This window comes from Botryllus schlosseri, chromosome 7 (genome assembly GCF_051294905.1).
Source record: "Botryllus schlosseri isolate E-star chromosome 7, Bs_hap1, whole genome shotgun sequence".
In the NCBI taxonomy this organism is placed as follows: Eukaryota; Metazoa; Chordata; class Ascidiacea; order Stolidobranchia; family Styelidae; genus Botryllus; species Botryllus schlosseri.
Genome location: NC_137242.1, coordinates 870,999 through 890,990, shown reverse-complemented (window position 1 = coordinate 890,990; position 19,992 = coordinate 870,999). Strand labels below are relative to the sequence as shown.

The following is a 19,992-nucleotide window of genomic DNA, read 5'->3' as shown; positions in this document are numbered from 1 at the left end:
TATACGGATGCGATATCTTCTTTTAATAAAGTTCAAGTTTGAGAACGCTGACTCGCAGCTGTAATAACACTCAGAATAGCTAGAATTTGCGAAGAGCAGGGAATTAATTTGGGAATTCATCCTTCGGCCGTAACTCCTCTGGTCCGCCAGTTGGATAGCCCTGCAGGACATGGTATCTACGTTCTGGACGTTGTTTAAACAATGCGTGACCGAAGTTGTGTTCTAGACTTCATCATGAAACTGACGCCTTCGCTGTCTTGCATGATATAGTTTTCCGTTCCTTAATCTTTCTGAGTTGATCAGACAACTTCATCGAACTCAAAATTAGTCGTTTATTTGTAATACTGATGATAGGTAGCCTAGGTCTAAATTCTAAGAATGTTTAAATGAACAAAGTGCTTCAACATCACTATTCAAGTGCTTCATGGTATATTCAGTAACGAAAGCGAAATCAATGAGTACAGTAGTCGAGTCGAGTCGCCTTGAATGATTTATCAGATTTCATTCATGTCTCACGGGTTGATGCATAATTTCACCCATGTTGTGATTTGTGAAAAGCTGTTTCGGATCAGAGTATATAGAAAGCTTTGCACAGAATGAAATCTATCTACAGTACTGTAGGTACGATGCTCCCAGTACGAGATAATTATACGCAGGCAGATCAGCTTTCTCGATCCGACACCATCTGTGATCATGGCACATGGTGACGCTGCTCAAAGTGAGTTCTTGCGACAGTTCCCGCCAAAAATCAATATTTGTTCTTTCGATTGACAGAATCAGATTGCGCATAATAAGCTTCGTATTGCGGTCGTCTCCTTTGCTGCACGGCCGGGAGTTTAGTCGTTTGTCTGTAGAAAAGTCAAGAGATTTCGTAAGTTGAAACGGGAAGTCGGGAAACGTCTTGACAGGCGAAATAGATGAAGTCATCAACAAAAATTTCAGAATCCCACCTCGACCGGCCGTCTGGGTAAGTTCTCCGCTGAAGTTGAGGATATTGTGGCGATATAATTTCATTGTTTCTTCGCGAATCTTCAACCAACGAAGAGCGGGATCTGCAATGAATATAGTGAGGTCAATTTCAGTCAATATTATACCGGTATGCCGGATAAGCTGTTATATTCGTGTATTACGAACGTTTCATTCGATGGTTTCATCGCCCTACAGTGGTACAACAATCTCAATATCTTAAACATACCTTCGCTGATGTCTTCGGTAACGCTCTGGAGCAGATGGACTGTACGGCATCAGCGTGCTGAGAAGAACATTTGATTCTTTATATTCGCGATAAACTGTACTTTACAACATTATTTAGCTTAGCCCAGTGGTTCGATTGCTCAGATGTACCGCGAGAAACTAAGGTAAACAAAGATTACCGTCGAAGTGTAACAAAAATTAAGGACACCCGACAAATCCTGTTAGCACTTACTAACACGATTACTAAAAACAGGCCGTCACCGACTATGAAACCGTGATATTGATGCTTGATAGAGAGTGATAACCATTTTTAGTCAGCACCGGCATACGGTATAGAGCTGAACAGTGACTTGACGTAGGTTTATGGTTTCTGTTAGTCACCAGGTTCACAAATCCTGCACTCCTGGTTAGGGCTGTTCAAAAATAACTTTTTTTTCGGATTCCAGCCATTCACTGATTAAATTATAGAAATTAATTTCTATAGATTAAATTGTCAGGTTGCCATAACAAAGCCTGCATACCAAATTTGGTTCAATTGTAACAAGTCTAAGCTTCCGCAGAGCCAATTAAATTTTTTAATTTATTACGTAAAATTTAAAAAAAAAATTCAAATTTTTTTGTCAACCCCATGAAATTGTCGAGTTGTCTTCAAAAAGGATGCAAAACAAATTTGGCTCGATTCCAACCCGTACAAGCGGAGTTATTTGAGTTTTTCGTTGATAATCCTCGGATTATCGCCGATCAACGATAATCCGAGGATTATCAACGAAAAACTCAAATAACTCCCGTTCTACTTGTTGGAATTGAGTCAAATTTGTTTTGCATCGTCTCTGAAGACAGCTCAACAATTTCATGGGGCTGACGGAAAAATTAGAAATTTTTTTTTTTAATTTTTCATTATAAATTTAAAATTTTTATTGGATCTGCGGAGCCTTATACTTGTTATAATTGAACCAAATTTGGTGCGCAGCGTTTTTTAGGGTAACCTGACCATTTAATGCCTGAATGGCTGGAATGCAGAAGAAAAAGTTATTTTTGAACAGCCCTACTCCTGGTACAGTAGTCTTTTGTCGCAAAATGTTCTACACCAGGGGTGTCAAACATACGGCCCGCCAGACGATTTCATCCGGCCCGCGAAGCAATTTTGAGTAAATTTGAAAATTCCTATCCAGCCCCTTTGTAACAAAAGTTGAGATGTTTTGCATGAAATACTTTCATTAAATATTACTCAAGACTGCAAATGTCGAGCATGTTCACAGGCCACATTATTACCACCCGACTACGGCGTTGTGGCTTAACATAACATCGTTGGGTTATATTTTTCATCTGAACAAGTCACACGCAATGTACAATGCGATAAGACACAACACCATGTCATGAACATATAGGCTTAACTCTCTCTAATTACAGAAGGCAAAAAGTGCACATTGAGATCAGAGTTTTATGGAAAATGGACCAAAAAGTAGTTTGTTTACAGAAGCGAAAACGCCAATGCGGAACCGTTATATGCAGTTGACATGGAAAATATATCAGTTGGTCGCACTGCTGTGTCACTTCCCAACCAATAGGTCCGCGGACTTGGGAAGAGAAAACCCGACTTGCGATTTAGTAATAATAAACCAAATTCCAACGTGCGCGTTTAGAGTTAATACTTTGTATTCCTCACAGCGCATATTCTGGGCCTACGTCAGCTTACCACTACAGCAAAGGGAGCCTAGAAATATGCCAACTTATATCATCGTTAACGCAACTGTTTAAGCTGTTCTTAACTGTATTCAAACGAACAATCATCCTGTTTTTACCAATTCCATTGTTCGCGAAAAATGTGTGGCGACTTGCTAGAATAAACCAGTATGATCCCGTGTATTATCATTATATGCTTGATAATAAAGTACTCAAGTGAAAGCAAGGACACGAGGTAACATTTAGGAATCAGTTGACTGGTCCGGCCCGCGGGGGATTTGAAGGCGTGAATCCGGCCCCCGACGCAATTTGAGTTTGACACCCCTGTTCTACACTTTCAGAGGGTGCCACGCGGTCAAAATGGTTGGGAACCAGCACTGACTAGCCTATATGCTCTGTTTCAAATATTCAATACAGTTCGAAAATTCCAACAAGACATCATAGTAATTCGTCACTATCATAAGATAGTTAGTGATTGGTAGGCCTGTCCAGCGTCCACTTACTGGTCCATTCTCCATGATACTTCTGGATCAACCATCCCGCTCGCAGTCATCCGTGTGCTGGAACCTTGTCGAACGGGGACAGGCTGCAAAAACAGGTAGCCTATATTCAACTTTTCCTCCGCGAATGTCTGGTGGAGTACAGGTATGCAGTATATAATGAACCAAATAGATTTATTTTGACAGCCCACCCAAAGGGGTACATTGATATTGAGTATTGTTATGACCACAAGTGTCTGGAACTGAGTATCGTGAATGGGCGCTTGGTAGACGCAAGACAAAACATGTCACGTATCTCAAAATAGGCCGTATTTTCAATATTCTGCAGTATCAGGGTTCTTGTATGCTTATCGACTATTGAAACCGTCGAGATCGAGTTTCTCTATTCTCACGAAAAATAAGTGACCGATACAAGCTATTCAAATTCTCACCATTCGTAGAAGATATCGGACGGTATCCGTGTTGTAATATGGTGATAAATTGTTGAACGTGTAAGGCTTGTACGGTTGCCTGAAACAAGAGTTACATGACATAAGATTTTGCGTTACGAAAAGGTGAATTCTTTTAGGGAAACTGGTCTCCACAGCACACCTGAGATAACTCTTAATCAGCTACTGAATGCGTGTTTCGCAATAAATCGGAGGCGATGCCAGTGATGGATTTATAGACAGACTTATTTGTTACTGGGTGATTGATCAAATTAACAGTTGAATAGTGTCCAATAAATTGAAGCTTAGTTGAGTGCTAAGTGATACACATTTTATCGGCAATTCATTCAAGTGATGATTGCTCCATTGGCAACGTGTTTTTAATCAATATCTGAAGCAGGATCCAACCATAAATAAAACCAATAAGGAAGGCTTGTTTGTTTCGAATGGGACTAAACCATGTTGTTTCCAAATCCTTCTTTTTTCCTTGCATCGCAATCTTCTCGTGTTTTGAACTGATAAAACACCAGTAATTGAATTTGTAAGGATGTAGGCTATGTTTTCATCTATTTGGCACTCGAATGAACTGCCACATATGTATGCTAAATACGGCATGACAGTCGCCGTAGCTCGGGTTTTAGCATCAATCTCACAAGCTGCAGGTCCTGTTTCAAACCGCGTTTAGAATCCAGATTAGAACTCCTGCCAAATTATAATACGACTCGCTAATCCGCTGGGGCAAACCCTACAATGGAAAAGCCAAAAGGACATGGCAGAATAATGCTGAGTATCTGTGAATGAAAGCATCGATATATCCCACGTACATCGAAGATCTTCTTGCCATATTCGTTCTCCTATCGCGGTCCATCTGTCTTTCTATCCTAGTCAGCTCCCTTTGTAGATACACCAGATTTGCACTGTGCGACATCATCGACTGTGGTCTTGTGGGTGCGGAACGCGACTTCTGTTTGCGAATAATGTGCAGCTGCGATCCGCCAGCGTTTTGTGATGGCGGACGAGGTGACATTCCATCTCGTCCTAGTTTTTGTGGAGAAATCGATTATTCAAAGCATACAAGCAATTAGTCGCAGTAATTACTGACCTCTTATTTCTACCGAGTCGTCGGAAGATGAACTCGACGATGACCTTGATTCTGAAAGTACAGTATGGAAGGTTCAGATGATACTACGCCCAAATTTACGCTGACAGTCAGCATATAAGTCTTTCCATAATACCAGGGTTTCCGACGTTAGAAAATAATGCGGTCTTTAATGGGACCGAATCGGAGAAAGAAATTTTGTGGTACACTTAATTTTTAGCGGATTATCATCTAATCTGTCGGAGGCAGCTACACTGTAAACGAAATTCGAGTATTTGGTCGGTTTCCACCATATCGTGGGGTGCAAATCAACACCTTGTGTGGCGAAATATTACTTTCACACATTCCAATGGGAAAAAACGAGTAAAATGCATAAAAATCTGTGGATATATATCGCAGGGGTGGAGTGACTTATGTTTTCTTGTACTAATCCAAGAAACGCAAAAGGTCGTACGTAAACATGAAACCAAATACATACCCACACCCCTGGGATATATATCTCTATAGAAGTTGGTGTATATGACTCGTTTAATCTATTGGAATGTGTGTAAAAACGGCCTTCAATCTCGTTCGCACCCTGCGTTATTGTGAAATTCTGGTGAATAAAACAAATCTAGGTTACGCAGGATGGATATTGGACACGTCCCATCAATTCCAGCAATTATTCGAACATTTTCATATCTTTCAAATTTTCCTCCTTATACTTTTCCATCGTTCACCAAATCCATTAACGGTTTGCGAGCCTATACTTACTTCTGTCCGATTTCTTCGTCAGTTTCCCGGACTTTGATAGCTGTTTGGATTCTATTCCGATTGGAGTAGCTTTCTGTAAGTCCAAAACTTCGCTTGCACTTGATGAAGAGGATCTGGATCTACCTCTTCGTGATTTCGGCCTCCTTGGACTCGAATTTTTCATGTGAGCTTTTTCTAAACTTCGCGAACGAGATCGAGATTTCTTGCTTTTTGATCTGATGGCCTTAATGGAACTTCGTGATCGTGATCTGCTTCGTGATTTGCTCCTTGATCTGCGAGGCTTATTCGAACTATTTGATCGTGATCTGCTTCGTGATTTGGCAGTCTTATTTGGTCCGCGTGATCGCGATCTACTTCGTGATTTGCGTCTTGATTTGCGAGGCTTACTGGAACTTTGTGATCGCGATCTGCTCCGTGATTTGCTTCTTGATTTGGGATGCTTATTCGAACTGCGGGATCGCGATCTACTTCGTGATTTGCTTCTAGATTTGGGATGCATATTTGAACTGCGTGATCTGCTCCGTGATTTATGAGCCTTATTCGGACTGCGTGATCTTGATCTGCTTCGTGATTTGGTCCTTGATCTGCGAGGCTTATTCGAACCACTTGATCGCGATCTGCTCCGTGACTTGCTTCTTGATTTGAGATGCTTATTTGAACTGTGTGATCTGCTCCGTGATTTATGAGCCTTATTCGAACCGCGTGATCGCGATCTGCTCTGTGATTTGGGAGCCTTATTCGAACTGCGGGATCGCGATCTGCTTCGTGATTTTCTTCTCGATCTGCGGGCTTTATTCGAGCTGTGTGATCGCGATCTACTTCGGGATTTGCTCCTTGATTCACTTCTCATTTTATTTTTATGGTGTTTTTTGGAACTCTGCGATTTGTGACTTCGTATAACTTTTTGTGCCTTGATTTCCAATTCTACCTCGGTGTCGCTTGAAGTAGATGAAATGCTTATTCTCCTTTGTAGTCCTTTACGCGCTTTTGAATCGTCTGATCGCTTGCGTAGCGATTGGTGGTAGGGGCTGTTAGACAGACTTGTGTGAGCAACTTTTCTTTGAATTCGGGACGTACTCAAGACTGGTGATTGATACCGCTGTTTGCCACCGACTTGGTGTGTAACTGGGAGACTTGTCCTGGGTTTCTGCGATTTGCTCTTAGGGAAATTCCCACGACCCCGGGTTCTTTCTGGTATTGCGTATTGGTAGGAGATTTCCGCTTTTCTGACTCTTTCCTTGGAACTCTGGGATGAACTGGAGGACGACGACCTCGTCTTCAATTTAGTTTTCTTTTTCGTTGCTTCCCTTCCTCGTCGATATTGTTGAATTGATTGTCCTGACTTGGTTGATTTCTCTTTGTCTGAATTCGAAGAACTTGACGAACTATCTCTTATATTGGGCTTTTTCAGTTTTGCTACTTGATTTTTGAAATCCGAAGCTGTTTTTTTCGGCTTGATATCAACAACGCGTTTCTTAGGTTTTTCAACTACAGGCTTCTTTGCTGTAACGGTTACCTTTGCTTTCTTTTTATCTTCGTCTGAACTGGAAGAGCTGGAAGAACTGGTTCTTCGCTTCGGCTTCTTGAGTTTTGTGGCTGGATTTTTAAAATCAAGACCGGTTTTTTTCAGCTTCAAATCAACAACAGGTTTGATATCGACAACGCGTTTCTTAGGTTTTTCAACTACAGGCTTTTTCACTTTAACGGCTACCTTTGCCTTCTTTTTCTCTTCGTCTGAACTGGAAGAGCTTGAAGAACTGTCTCTTCGTTTCGGCTTCTTGAATTTTGGGACTGAACTTTTCAAATCAACAGCTGTTTTTTTCGACTTGATATCGACAAAAGGTTTTTTAGGTTTTTCAACTGCCGGTTTCTTTGCTGTTACCGTGACCTTTGCTTTCTTTTCATCTTCGTCTGAACTGGAAGAGCTGGAAGAACTATCTCTTCGTTTCGGCTTCTTGAATTTTGGTACGGGATTTTTAAATTCAAGGGCTGGCTTTTTCTGTTTGATATCTACAACCCGCTTTTTAGGTTTTTCAACTGCAGGCTTCTTTGCTTTAACGGTGACTTTTGCTTTCTTTTTGTCTTCGTCTGAACTTGAAGAGCTGGAGGAACTGTCTCTTCGTTTCGGTTTCTTGAATTTCGGAACTGAACTTTTCAAATCAAAAGCTGGGTTTTTCGGCTTGATATCGACAACAGGCTTCTTTGGTTTTTCAACTGCAGGCTTCTTTGCTCTAACAGTTGCCTTTGCTTTCTTTTTATCTTCCTCTGAACTCGAAGAGCTTGAAGAACTGCCTCTTAATTTCGGCTTCTTGAATTTTTGGACTGGATTTTTGAAATCAAAAGTAGGTGTTTTCGGCTTGATATCGACAACTCGTTTCTTGGGTTTTTCAACTGCAGGCTTCTTTGTTTTAACTGTTACCTTTACTTTCTTTTTCTCTTCGTCTGAACTTGAAGAGCTTGAAGAACTGTCTCTTAGTTTAGGCTTCTTGAGTTTTGGGGCTGGATTTTTGAAATCAAAAGCAGGTTTTTTCGGCTTGAAATCGATAACTGGTTTCTTGGGTTTTTCAACTGCAGGCTTCTTTGTTTTAACTGTTACCGTTGCTTTCTTTTTATCTTCGTCTGAACTCGAAGAGCTTGAAGAACTGTCTCTTAATTTCGGCTTCTTGAATTTCGGGACTGGATTTTTAAATTCAAAGGCTGTTTTTTTCGGCTTGATATCGACAACAGGTTTCCTAGGCTTTTCAACTACAGGCTTCTTTGCTGTAACAGTAACCTTGGCTTTCTTTTTCTCTTCGTCTGAACTGGACGAGCTGGAAGAACTATCTCTTCGTTTCGGCTTCTTGAGTTTTGGTGCAGGATTTTTAAAATCAAAAGTTGGTTTTTTAGGCTTGAATTCGAGAACGGGTTTCTTTGGTTTCTCAACTGTAGCCTTCTTTGATGTAACAGTCACCTTTGCCTTCTTTTTCTCTTCGTCTGAACTTGACGAGCTTGAAGAACTATCTCTTCGTTTCGGCTTCTTGAGTTTTGGTGAAGGATTTTTAAAATCAAAAGTTGGTTTTTTAGGCTTGAATTCGAGAACGGGTTTCTTTGGTTTCTCAACTGTAGGCTTCTTTGCTGTAACAGTCACCTTTGCCTTCTTTTTCTCTTCGTCTGAACTTGACGAGCTTGAAGAACTGTCTCGTAGTTTAGGCTTCTTGAGTTTTGGCACAGGATTTTTAAAATCGAAAGTAGGTTTTTTTGGCTTGAACTCTACAACAGGTTTCTTAGACTTTTCAACTACAGGCTTCTTTGCTGTAACAGTTACCTTTGTCTTCTTTTTCTCTTCGTCTGAACTGGAAGAGCTTGAAGAACTGTCTCTTAGTTTAGGCTTCTTGAGTTTTGGGACTGGATTTTTAAAATCAAAAGTAGGTTTTTTCGGCTTGAAATCTACAACAGGTTTCTTAGGTTTTTCAACTGCAGGTTTCTTTGCTGTATCGGTTACTTTTGCTTTCTTTTTCTCTTCGTCTGAACTTGACGAGCTAGAAGAACTATTTCTTGGTTTGGGCTTCTTGAGTTTTGGTACCGTGATTTTAAAATCAAGACCTGGCTTTTTCGGCTTCAAATCAACAGCTGGTTTCTCCACTGTAGGCTTCTCCGCTGTAGCAGTAACCTTAGCTTTCCTTTTCTCTTCGTCTGAGCTGGAAGAGCTTGAAGAACTGTCTCTAAGTTTAGGCTTCTCGAGTTTTGGTACCGTGAATTTAAAATCAAGATCTGGCCTTTTCGGCTTCAAATCAACAGATGGTTTTTCAATTGTAGGCTTATCCACAGAAACGGTTACCTTCGCTTGCTTTTTGTCTTCGTCTGAACTTGAAGAACTTGACGAACTCTGTCTTGGTTTCGGACTCTTGAGTTTTGGTTCTTGGATTTTTAAATCAACAGCTGGTTTTTTAACTGTCGGCTTCTCCACTCTAACAGTTACCTTGGCTTTCTTTTTCTCTTCGTCTGAACTTGAAGAGCTTGAGGAACTGTCTTCAAGTACCGGCTTTTTGAATGCCGGGACTTGGCTTTTGATGTCAAGACCTGGTTTTTCAACTGCAGGCTTCTCCGCTATAACAGTTACCTTTACCTTCTTTTTCTCTTCGTCTGAACTTGAAGAACTTGACGAACTCTGTCTTGGTTTCGGACTCTTGAGTTTTGGTTCTTGAATTTTTAAATCAACAGCTGGTTTTTTAACTGTCGGCTTCTCCACTCTAACAGTTACCTTGGCTTTCTTTTTCTCTTCGTCTGAACTTGAAGAGCTTGAGGAACTGTCTTCAAGTGCCGGCTTTTTGAATGCCGGGACTTGGCTTTTGATGTCAAGACCTGGTTTTTCAACTGCAGGCTTCTCCGCTATAACAGTTACCTTTACCTTCTTTTTCTCTTCGTCTGAACTTGAAGAACTTGACGAACTCTGTCTTGGTTTCGGACTCTTGAGTTTTGGTACTTGAATTTTTAAATCAGCAGCTGGTTTTTTAATTGTCGGCTTCTCCGCTGTAACAGTAACCTTGGCTTTCTTTTTTTCCTCGCCTGAACTTGAAGAGCTGGAAGAACTGTCTCTATGTGCCGGCTTTTTGACTGCTGGTGCTTGGATTTGTGAATCAAGAGCTGGTTTTTCAACTGTCGGCTTCTCCGCTGTAAGGGTTACCTTTGCTTTCTTTACCTCTTCGTCCGAACTTGAATCAGAACTGCTAATAGTTTCAGAAGCTTTTGATTTTTCGAAATCAGGCTTGTTTACGTTAACTGGAATTGCGAATGCTGGTTGAACTGTTGATTTGTCTTGTCCGTCCTTTTGTTTGAGTACTTTCTCCCCTTGCTTACTATCGGAATCAGAGTTGGAGCTCTTCGACAAAAGATTTTTGATCGCGCGTAACTTTTCGAACCCTTTATCTGACTCTGAGCTAGATGAAGTCGAGACAGAAGAAGTTGATACCGATTGTTTAACAACTGTTTTCACTGCAGGTTTTTCTAAAGTAATCGGAGGTTGGCGAGGAGATGTTTTGCTAGTAGTTCTATCTTCCTCGTCTGAATCTGAACTTGATTCGGCTCTTTTGGATCGAATCAATTCAGCTCGTTTTCTTATCTTTTTGCGTCTGCTTGAAGACGAGGAATCCGAGTCAGATTTGCTCTTCTCTTTTCCAGAATCAGTTGATTTCTCGCTTGATTTCGAAGGTTTCTTTAAAGCTTGACCTGCCTGATTGGACTTAGTCGCACTAACCACCGGCGGCTTTACTACGATATTTATAGTTTCTGAAGCAACAGACGATTCGTGGCGCCCAACTATGACGTTTTTCTCGTCTTCACTGCTGCTGCTGCTGCTGCTGCTGCTGCTAGAGGTGCCTTTCTTTTCGGTGAGATCCTTTTTCTGCTCTGCCTTAACAGTCACTTCACTTGGTTCTTTTGGTGATGCCGGTTTCACAACGGGTACCGGTAACACAGCTGATGTTTCTCTTGATTTTGCTTTATCTTCTTCGCTAGAGCTACTACTGGAACTGCTACTACTTGAGTGTATTTTCAGAGTATGTTCAGTCTTGACGCTGTGTGTCGCTTGAAATGTATCCAAAGTCTCTTGAGTTGAGAGTACTGTTGCTTGAGCAGTATTTGTGGTAATAACTGGTTGTCTTACGGGATTTGAGGCCTGTTTTGGCACGTCTTCTTCGGAACTGCTACTGCTTGAACTACCAGCTGTTCGCTCGACTTGGGTATTGACTTTACTGTTGTTCTCTAGTCCTCCGCTTATGACAAGGCTTCCGCTAGGTGCCTTGATATTTTGGTCATGGGCAGTTACGGAAGGTGTATCGAGCGATATTGTTTTCGAAGTCAGCAATGTACTTTGCTGTTTCGTCTCAACTTCGCTGTCGCTGCTACTAGAACTGCTTTTCTCCGGAACAGCGATAGGCCTCTGGTCTGAAATAACTATCGACGATGTACCGTCTGATTCAGTCTTCACTGACGTTTGCCTTTCCACAGACTGTTGTGTTTCAACCGTCTTTCCTGTGTCAGTAACCTCAGGGTGCTCTGGCTGTTTTATGGATGGAGATACGACTTTTCCCTCGAGTTGTAATTTCCTTGCGTTACGTTCATCTGTTGAAACGGGATCGATTTGACTTGTAGTTTGCACAGTCACTGTCGCCTCCTGCAATAGTGAGAGCGTAAATTGTGGAAATCATCATGTGATCCACACAGGTGTAACAAAGTGCTTGTGCTTTTTCGGAGTACTCCCGTAGGTGTTGCCTTAGGCAAGTATACTTGCACTACTTTGTCACGGTGGTATTATAGTAGCTTATGTCCATTTTTTCAAAATTTGAGATCCATTTTCAAACTCCTTTATTTTATCGGCCATGTTCATGTTTATCACATTATTTCAAAGTTAATCATGACCATGATATGGCGGAAAGAAAATGAAAAATTTGCATAAAGTATATTTTATCAAAATATCTAAAGTAGATGACTATACTTCCACTTATACTTGAACAGCTTTAGGCACAACTACTTACTTTTCACAATTTGGATTTCGAAAAGTATAGAAAATAGTTTTGCGACACATTTGCGGTAATTTTATCAACGGAATTGTCATAATAACAGATCTCAGTAGATTCTACCTATGTTTTAGTGTTTTTTGTGTTAGTCGTGAAAATATATCTTGCATTGTCGATAGTAGCCGCTTCCGATCAACTGCTAAAAGTATACATACAACCCCTCGACCATATATGCTTATTGCAACTACTAACTTGAGTACTTTTCATTTGCTACTTCCATTTGAAGTAGTTTTGACATCTATTGGAAATTGCCATTTATTCTTGTAATTGAGTAGAAATTTACTGTGTCACTTATACTTGATAATGGCGATCATCATTGTTATGAATTCTGCCATTTCTCGATTCGTGTGACATTCGTTGCTTAGCGACGGAGAGTAACGGTGTCTTACCAAAGAAGTTTTGATTCCGGTGGAGGGTTTCTCTTTCCGTTTGTCGGAATCAGAATCCGAACTTTCCGATGACGAACTCGATTTCTCTTCTAGAATAGAATGAAGTTACTGAGTATCTGCAAAAATACCACATCGGCCGTGTCAAACTCAGATCTAGTTCAGATCAGTTTGGATCTAGGACCGGATTCAGACCTGCTTCAACTGCTAGGTCAAGAATTCTCAAGTGTTGTAGGTTTATATAAGCACCTCCTCTGATCCGCCTAAGCGGCATGTTAAAAAAGCCCAGAAGTGGGCCGTGCTAGAAGTCGGCAATACTGAATCATAACAAAGAATATAGGTCTGGTGAAAATGATCATTGTAGCCGAAAACACCATGAATAGGCTACCCCCCCAAAAAAAAATACGGATCTCCGGAGCTTTCTTCTATCATACATTAGCTCCGGCTCCAGCTCCGGAGCCGCATTATTACCACTGCTCCAGCTCCGGCTCTGAAATTATCGAATGGGCCTGTCTATATCAGGGGTGGCCAACCCGCGGGCCAAATGTGGCCCGCGAGAGGGTTTTGCGTGGCCCGCGAGGTAATTTCCTATTATATTATCGAAAATGAATTGCTCAGATTGTGAACTTGCAATACCAACCAAAAGTTACAAGTCTGGCTGCGACACTTGGGATGTTGATGACTAAAATATCAGTTCCGACGCATTGGCAGATCTAGGGTCCAGTCACATTTTCAGTAAATCGTCGTACATTACAATAAACTAAAATAGTAGAGAAATTTTTCTTCACGCTTCGCGTGTTTAATTGTCACACGATTTCTTGCTTGGTAGCCTACTCCCTACTAAAAATGAAAATAAACGCCTTATTTATCCGATTGAGTCTAACTGTATTCGCAATTACGGGAAAAAGTCTTTTCGCGTTTGCGCTCGCATAAAGATCGTCGACGGTGAAATGTAGGCACAAAATGATTGTTGCATATTATCGGAGACCTTCGATATCGATGTGGCCAGACGCCGAATATTCGTGTCCTTGCAAACTAAGCCAAGCGGGCGGTATACAGTAGACCCGCAATATACTCAAGTAATAATATTATTGACCTAGTTCATTTATAAACTTTGAAAATTTTACCCGATTGGCGCGGCTAGTGGACCGCGCACTCGTACGTCAATTGCATGTGCCCCTTTACCCGAAAAAGTTGGCCATTCCTGGTCTATATAGATTAATAATCTACCCATAGGTTAGTTATCTATAGTAATCTAGACCAGTGGTTCCCAACGTGGGCGATATCGCCCCCAGGGGGCGATTTGGCGGTCTAGGGGGGCGAAAATAACGAAGCGGGGCGATAGGGGGGCGAAAACGGACGAAGGGGGCGAAAACAACGAAGTGGGCGATAGGGGGGCGATGGCGCGTTAAAACGGCTATATTGGAGTCGGGACCGTAACTAGCGCATCCCAAACCCCCAATTGGGGATGGGGGGCCCGAAATCGAAGGAAGCCCAAAATTATTTCGTGAATTAACATGAATGATAGAGTAAGTTTTTAGAAATTCATGCGACTTTTTCAAACATTTTTCGCGCTAGGCGCGATTTAATATTTTCATGTATCTTGATGTTGGGGTCCCCGTCACCCAACAAAAATACGCATGATTAATGGAAATGAGTGACTTCGGCGTCGGCCATTACTGCGCCACGACGCACCAAGACACGAAGTTACAGGCCATGTAACATGCGACTCCGAGAAGTGTGCCAGAACGATCAGCAGCGAGAAGACCTTGGCCGAAAAGGAATGCCCTTGTGCTGACCGGAAACTTCGATATATATATACATATATGTTTAATTGTCCATAGGCGCCTCAATGGCTGGCGTCGAATGTTCCTGTCCTGCCGTCCTTAACCCTACTGGTCAAATGCCATCCCGCAAGGAAAAAATTATTTGCCAGTAAAGAAATACAAATATGAAATCATGTGCGTCTTTAAGTTTGGTACGTTTTGACGATTTCCATATCTTCTGACATAGCAGATATAGGAGGTCACGAAATAGCATCATGTAAGGAAGTCAATATAACAACGATTCCGCCCGAAGATGTTTAATTATTATTTAGGGGTCCTACCTTTTCCAACATACCACATCGACCATATTGACCGATTCAAACATGAATTATATAAATTTGTCGCGCTTCGCGCGTTTAGGCGAAATACGGTGACTCATCAAACAGTACATGAAATAGGATATAGCTAATATATAGCGACAAAAAGCCCACTGGCTGAGGGGGATCTGGGGTTTAGTTTATCACCCTATGGGGCCAAAGACCAACGTTTTTTTCGGGGAGGGAGCTGATGAAGTGCTGTTTTCCGGTTCCCAAATTTGGGGGGCGATAATCGGTGTGGAGCTTCAAAAAGGGGCGATGAGTCGAAAAAGGTTGGGAACCACTGATCTAGACTCTGTCAGCCGTCAGTAACATCCGACGTCGCAACGAAGTCATAGGTGCCGCCGTACCGGCTTGTGGCGTCATAATGAATACTTGTCAATTGTTGATAACATCATTGTTGCACTAGAACGCAGTTTACTCTATGCCATTGCTGTGCACAGCATTAAAATTCAGGCCTGCTGTTCAATTATGATAAATCAGCAGATGTGGTTGTTGCATATATAATAGCATCTTATGAAATACGCCGGAGCTACTCCTGAAATAACGGGCTCCGGCTCCGGCAGAATTTTATGTTGAGCTCCGGCTCCAGCTCCGGTGAAAATGCACGGCTCCCGCTCCAAAGCCCTGGTTTTAGTACGTGGGTCTGTAACGGGTAGCCCGCAGAGAAAATCTTTAGCTGGCATAGAAGTGCAAATAATGAATGGTGTTCGGCCTGCGAAATTGGGTATATGTAAATTAGCTTTTAGTATGATACGTTTGAGGTAATTTCTAGATGGGCTCGAAACTCTAAAATGCATAATTGCATATGAATACTTTCAGGGTCGATAGCCCTTCGTCAGCCCCTCCCCAAACGGGGCATCCAGTTAGGGGGTTTGGGGTGCGGCAGTTACGGCCCTGCAGAATTTATATAGGCCTACATACTCAATATATTTGACAAGCTCAGCTAGTTTTGATTGTTATTCGTGCCGTCCACTGTCAAACATTATTAATAAGATTGACCGTCACTGTCACCAATTCCTAATGAAATGGATCTGAGATGGTTTGGGGGCTTCTACCAAATTGTCATTGTGGGTCGCATAATAGGTGCATATTCGAACTTCAACGTCATACTCTTATGGCGTCATTATGAGTGCTTCTCAAAACAAAATACTCGATTCGGCATCGAATCCCTCAGCTATCCAGCCCTATAGTAACAACTATATATTGAAGAAAATAGTCAAATATGAATCATCGCAAAGCCAAATGAATTTCACTTTCAAAAATATCTTATAAACGACTCTGTAGTGAAAATGAAGATGGCACGACATCTGTTTGCCGTACCGAAAAGGATTTACAAAACCAACGAAGCTTCTTGGGGGTACAGAACTTCAATATACAAATGAGCAATATATTCAAATTGAAAAAAAAACGAATATTTTTGGCTGACACTCGTCACGGGTAATCGTCCGCAAATTCTCTGCTAGTCAGCCGAAAATATTCGGGTATATTTCAATATGAATATATTATTCAAATCCAACAGACCTTTTTTCGGAAGGTTTTCCTCTTTTGTGACTTTCGTTCCTTCACTAGCGACGCTTTCAATCCGAATTCCAGCGACTGCGGCGTCACTAGTCGTATTTTCGCTGCTGACGACTATTACTTTAGAGTGCTGGTCTATTCCTGCCGACACAGCCTGCGTTGGCGGGGAAACTGTCGATCTGACCTCTGCTGTGGACGAAGTTTTGTCGCCTGTTATGGGTTCGCTGTGGGCTGTTTGTTTAGTATATTGTGCCGTCACGGAATTGGAAGTTACAGTCGCTTGGGTGGCATTGTTCTGGATATTTACTGTAACCTCGGCGTTACCATTATCTTTTGATACGGCATCGGCCGGCGGGGTTGTTTTTTTATCCGCCCCGTCACTCTTCTTTTCGCGGGCTCGCTCTGTAACAGAAACAACGCAAGCTCGTTACATATCGAGTATTGATTGTAATGATTCGAGCCGAGTAGTGAGAGACGAGTTTCTTCGAGTACTGAAATGATACGCTCCTTGCCACTTAGAGTTAATTTATTAACAAGATTTGTAGTTTCGATACCATTTTCCACTGTAGGAGGCTATAAGCCTCGCTTGATCGTATCACAGCATACGAAACAATATTACAAAGCTATGCAGTCAGTGGTGATCAGTAACGCAGTACTTCCAGTATATCTTTCTACTTATGTTTTTAGACTACTACTTCTACTTGACAGTTTTTTAGGCAAAACTAGGACTAGAATACTTACATATCAATCGCTACTTGTACTTCTACTTGAGTACCGATGTGGCTATACTTTGACCTCCTTTGTATGTAATTTAGTTGAAATGAATTATCTGTGAAGTTATCAAGTCACAGGACAGCATTGTCACAAAGTGCAATTTAATAGGTATGGTCAAAAAATACTAAATAACCTTCAATATGGTGTTGGCATTTTATTCTCTGTGGTTGCATAAAAGGTACATATTTGAACTTGTCACGTCATTCAGAATCGAATCACTAAGGTGCTCGATTTTACCCAGGCCTGTAGTAACGGCCCCTCCCGCCTTCTGCCCGTCTATGGTTGCGCATTCGGAAGTAAAAGAAATTGTTTGCACGTCAAGGTGGTGGTTGTGTAATTGACGTCTCAAGAGACTCTAGGGCAGGCCTAGGGGGTACAGTATTCAATATAGGCCTACATTTTAATAATATATTCACATTGAAATAAACCCGAATATTTTCGACTGCCCCTCGTCAAGGGTAATCATCAGCAACTAGTAGGTAATAAGAAAGAACATTGTATATCAACAATCGTATCACAAAACATGACGTCACCAGCATGAATTATACGATTATCCGAACTTTCCGGCCGGACGGCCAAATATATTTCAATTTTGTTCTCAATTGTAAAATGTGAGAAAGTGAACGTTTGTTCGTTGATTAAGGAAGTAATTTAACGCTGATTTGGAAATATATAACGCTTTCTGACTTGATGTAGAGTCGGTGGTCTACTTCCGACACGTTTTACGTCACAATGATGCGAGTAGGCTGCCTACTAAACCTCCTAAGAGTAGCCTAAAACTCGCTTTATAGCAGTAATATGTGAAAGCTACGATAACTTTAGAAGAAATGACGAAATTCAACAGTATAATTTAGTGACATTAGGCAGTGTCGTATAAAATCTGGCAAACGACAAAATCTGACGCCGAATAATCAAAATCAAGTTAGTGTTTTTAACAGACCCTTGCCGTGCAGAAAAATTAAAATTCGGAATCTTTGTTCTGTGTTGCATACTTTTGTCGTATATTCTGAGTTGATTTTTATTTTTGAAATTTCGCGAGTCCGTAAGATTACAGTTATGAAATTCTACAGGTCCCCAAGCTAAAAAGGCTGAGGACTGATTCATCCCACAATTTACAGCCCTTCACATTTCATGATTGCGAGGGATTTCTGCCCGTCAACTTCCTTCATCATTCGTTTAATTGTTATTATTACGAGACAGGGTTTTTCCCGACACTTGAAGTTGTCTCGTGTTGGAGTCATTCATAATTAGTCGTTCATAAACTTTAAGACATTGTTTCATAAGACTCCAAAATCCCAAAACGGTTCTGGTATGTCAAACAGAAACCAGCAAGGTAGGGTTGGCGACATGCAAGTCTGATACCTGCGGACTCGTGCGATTGGATTATACAGGGAAACGCAAACGTTTTTGCGAGTCAAATAACGCGCATTTGCAACCTCGCAAAATTTTTATTGGTGACTCTGACTCCAACGAACGATCAGGAGAGATCGTGGCGATCTGGCAGATACTTCATAAAACCAGTGGCGAAGTGCCGAAGAACTGTTAAAGGTACCCGACTCCTCGGTTTAAAAGAACTCTTCGAAACTATTTACTTGAGCCTACTTAAGACCTTTCAGTTTTGGTATGGTATGTACGACCTTGCTTTTACTTCGACTCGATTACCAACACTGAATTTCGCCATGTCTGCTGATTTCGACCAAATTTAGGATTTTACCCAATCCCATAAAGTGCCTGCGATCCTATATTTAGGATACTTTTCAAATGCGTACAGTGATGTCCGGAATTGGTTCTATCTTCGGATTACGGGTGTATTTGAACCTGCTCAATAGGCTTGTTGTCAGAAACAACCATTTTTGTTACCGGAAGTATTTTTTAAAAATCACATCTGTGTACAATAGGTCAACCTTTTTTTAGTTTGACAACTAGGTGGCTTTCCATAAAATGAGCAGCCAAAAAATTGCAATATTTTTATAATTCCTTGATATTGAAAAAAAATGTTTGCATAAGATGCACAAGGTTTATACTTATCAGCACGCCCGATTCCAGCTAAATATCCAACTAGTCGAAAATTCATTGTTTGCTGGCATTTACTGGTTTTTCCATATTAGGCCTTGGCAGGTAAAGTGTTAATAATTCGTTTACGATTCCTCTTCTGTATTTCTTTCCAACTCTAGACGCGCTTCTTCGAATGATTTGCGATTAGATAAGTTCCTTTTCGAATATCAGTCGACAGAAACCGCACAAACCTTCATCCGAAGAGTCCGACGAGGAAGAGCTGCTCGACGAATCTGATGATTTATCGCCCGCCATCTTGCGCACGACAAACGATCTACGAGTATAATAACTCTGCCAACGCAAACGAGCAAATTTAACAGATGTTACAATGCTGCATTTCGAAGCAGACTTAATCAAACAGATAAACCTATTGTCCAACTAGGCCTACACTAATTAGAGCGAATTATCGGAAGTCTATTTCTCATCTAATCTGTGAAAATTTTCAATTCTCTCATCTTAAATCTAATCTAATTCCTGGCTTTCCCAAAATGCTACAGGGGAACTGTATTGTGCGAAAAGTGCCAAGCTTGGTGTACAATGTACAAGTACGTGCATTTGCCATTCTCATGCTTACGAAAATGAACTCTGACTTGATCTGAATGGTACTTGATTTTGGTTGTATTTCTTTCTAATTTGGATTTGAATTCAATTGCCAAGTTTTTGCGAATTTATTCATTCTAATCAAATTTTGGGGAAATCTGTAGCTATAATTCTAATTTTAATCTAATTCGGAACAGCTGAGTATCTTCTAGATGTCCAACACTGTTCCGAAGAACCTATAGGTAAAATACGATCATGCATACATTTTGAAATGAGAAGATTGACATTGTTATGCGCGCGCACGCCTTCCTTCATTGACAAACCTGGCTCTAATTGAGCCGTCTTTCTGCGAGAAAACACAA

At 41.2% G+C, this 19,992-nt stretch overlaps 1 protein-coding gene and 1 long non-coding RNA gene across 2 annotated transcripts; one reads left to right on the top strand and one right to left on the bottom strand.

Annotated features, from left to right (window-relative positions):
* Window positions 1-312: 312 nt before the first annotated feature.
* On the bottom strand, window positions 313-19,468 carry LOC145443537 (uncharacterized). Its single transcript, XM_080321488.1, has 11 exons — window positions 19,282-19,468; window positions 16,265-16,663; window positions 12,601-12,689; window positions 5,658-11,808; window positions 4,908-4,958; window positions 4,630-4,843; window positions 3,809-3,887; window positions 3,381-3,463; window positions 1,196-1,252; window positions 951-1,052; window positions 313-848 (listed from the first exon to the last, which is right to left on the bottom strand). The coding sequence occupies exons 1-11, from the start codon at window positions 19,343-19,345 to the stop codon at window positions 749-751; spliced, it is 7,389 nt and encodes a 2,462-aa protein (XP_080177614.1). The 5' UTR covers window positions 19,346-19,468; the 3' UTR covers window positions 313-748.
* On the top strand, window positions 1,048-6,976 carry LOC145443539 (uncharacterized). Its single transcript, XR_013916457.1, has 2 exons — window positions 1,048-1,609; window positions 2,258-6,976. It is a non-coding gene; the product is annotated as an uncharacterized LOC145443539 (long non-coding RNA).
* Window positions 19,469-19,992: the final 524 nt, after the last annotated feature.

Bases quoted from the DNA above. Each gene is read 5' to 3' on its own strand.
- LOC145443537 (XM_080321488.1), bottom strand. From the start codon at position 19,345: ATGGCGGGCGATAAATCATCAGATTCGTCGAGCAGCTCTTCCTCGTCG. The intron at 12,690-16,264 runs GTCTGTTGGATT...ATTCTATTCTAG, and splicing joins GGAAAACCTTCCGAAAAAAG to AAGAGAAATCGAGTTCGTCA. The intron at 3,888-4,629 runs GTACGTGGGATA...CTCTTGTTTCAG, and splicing joins ATGGCAAGAAGATCTTCGAT to GCAACCGTACAAGCCTTACA.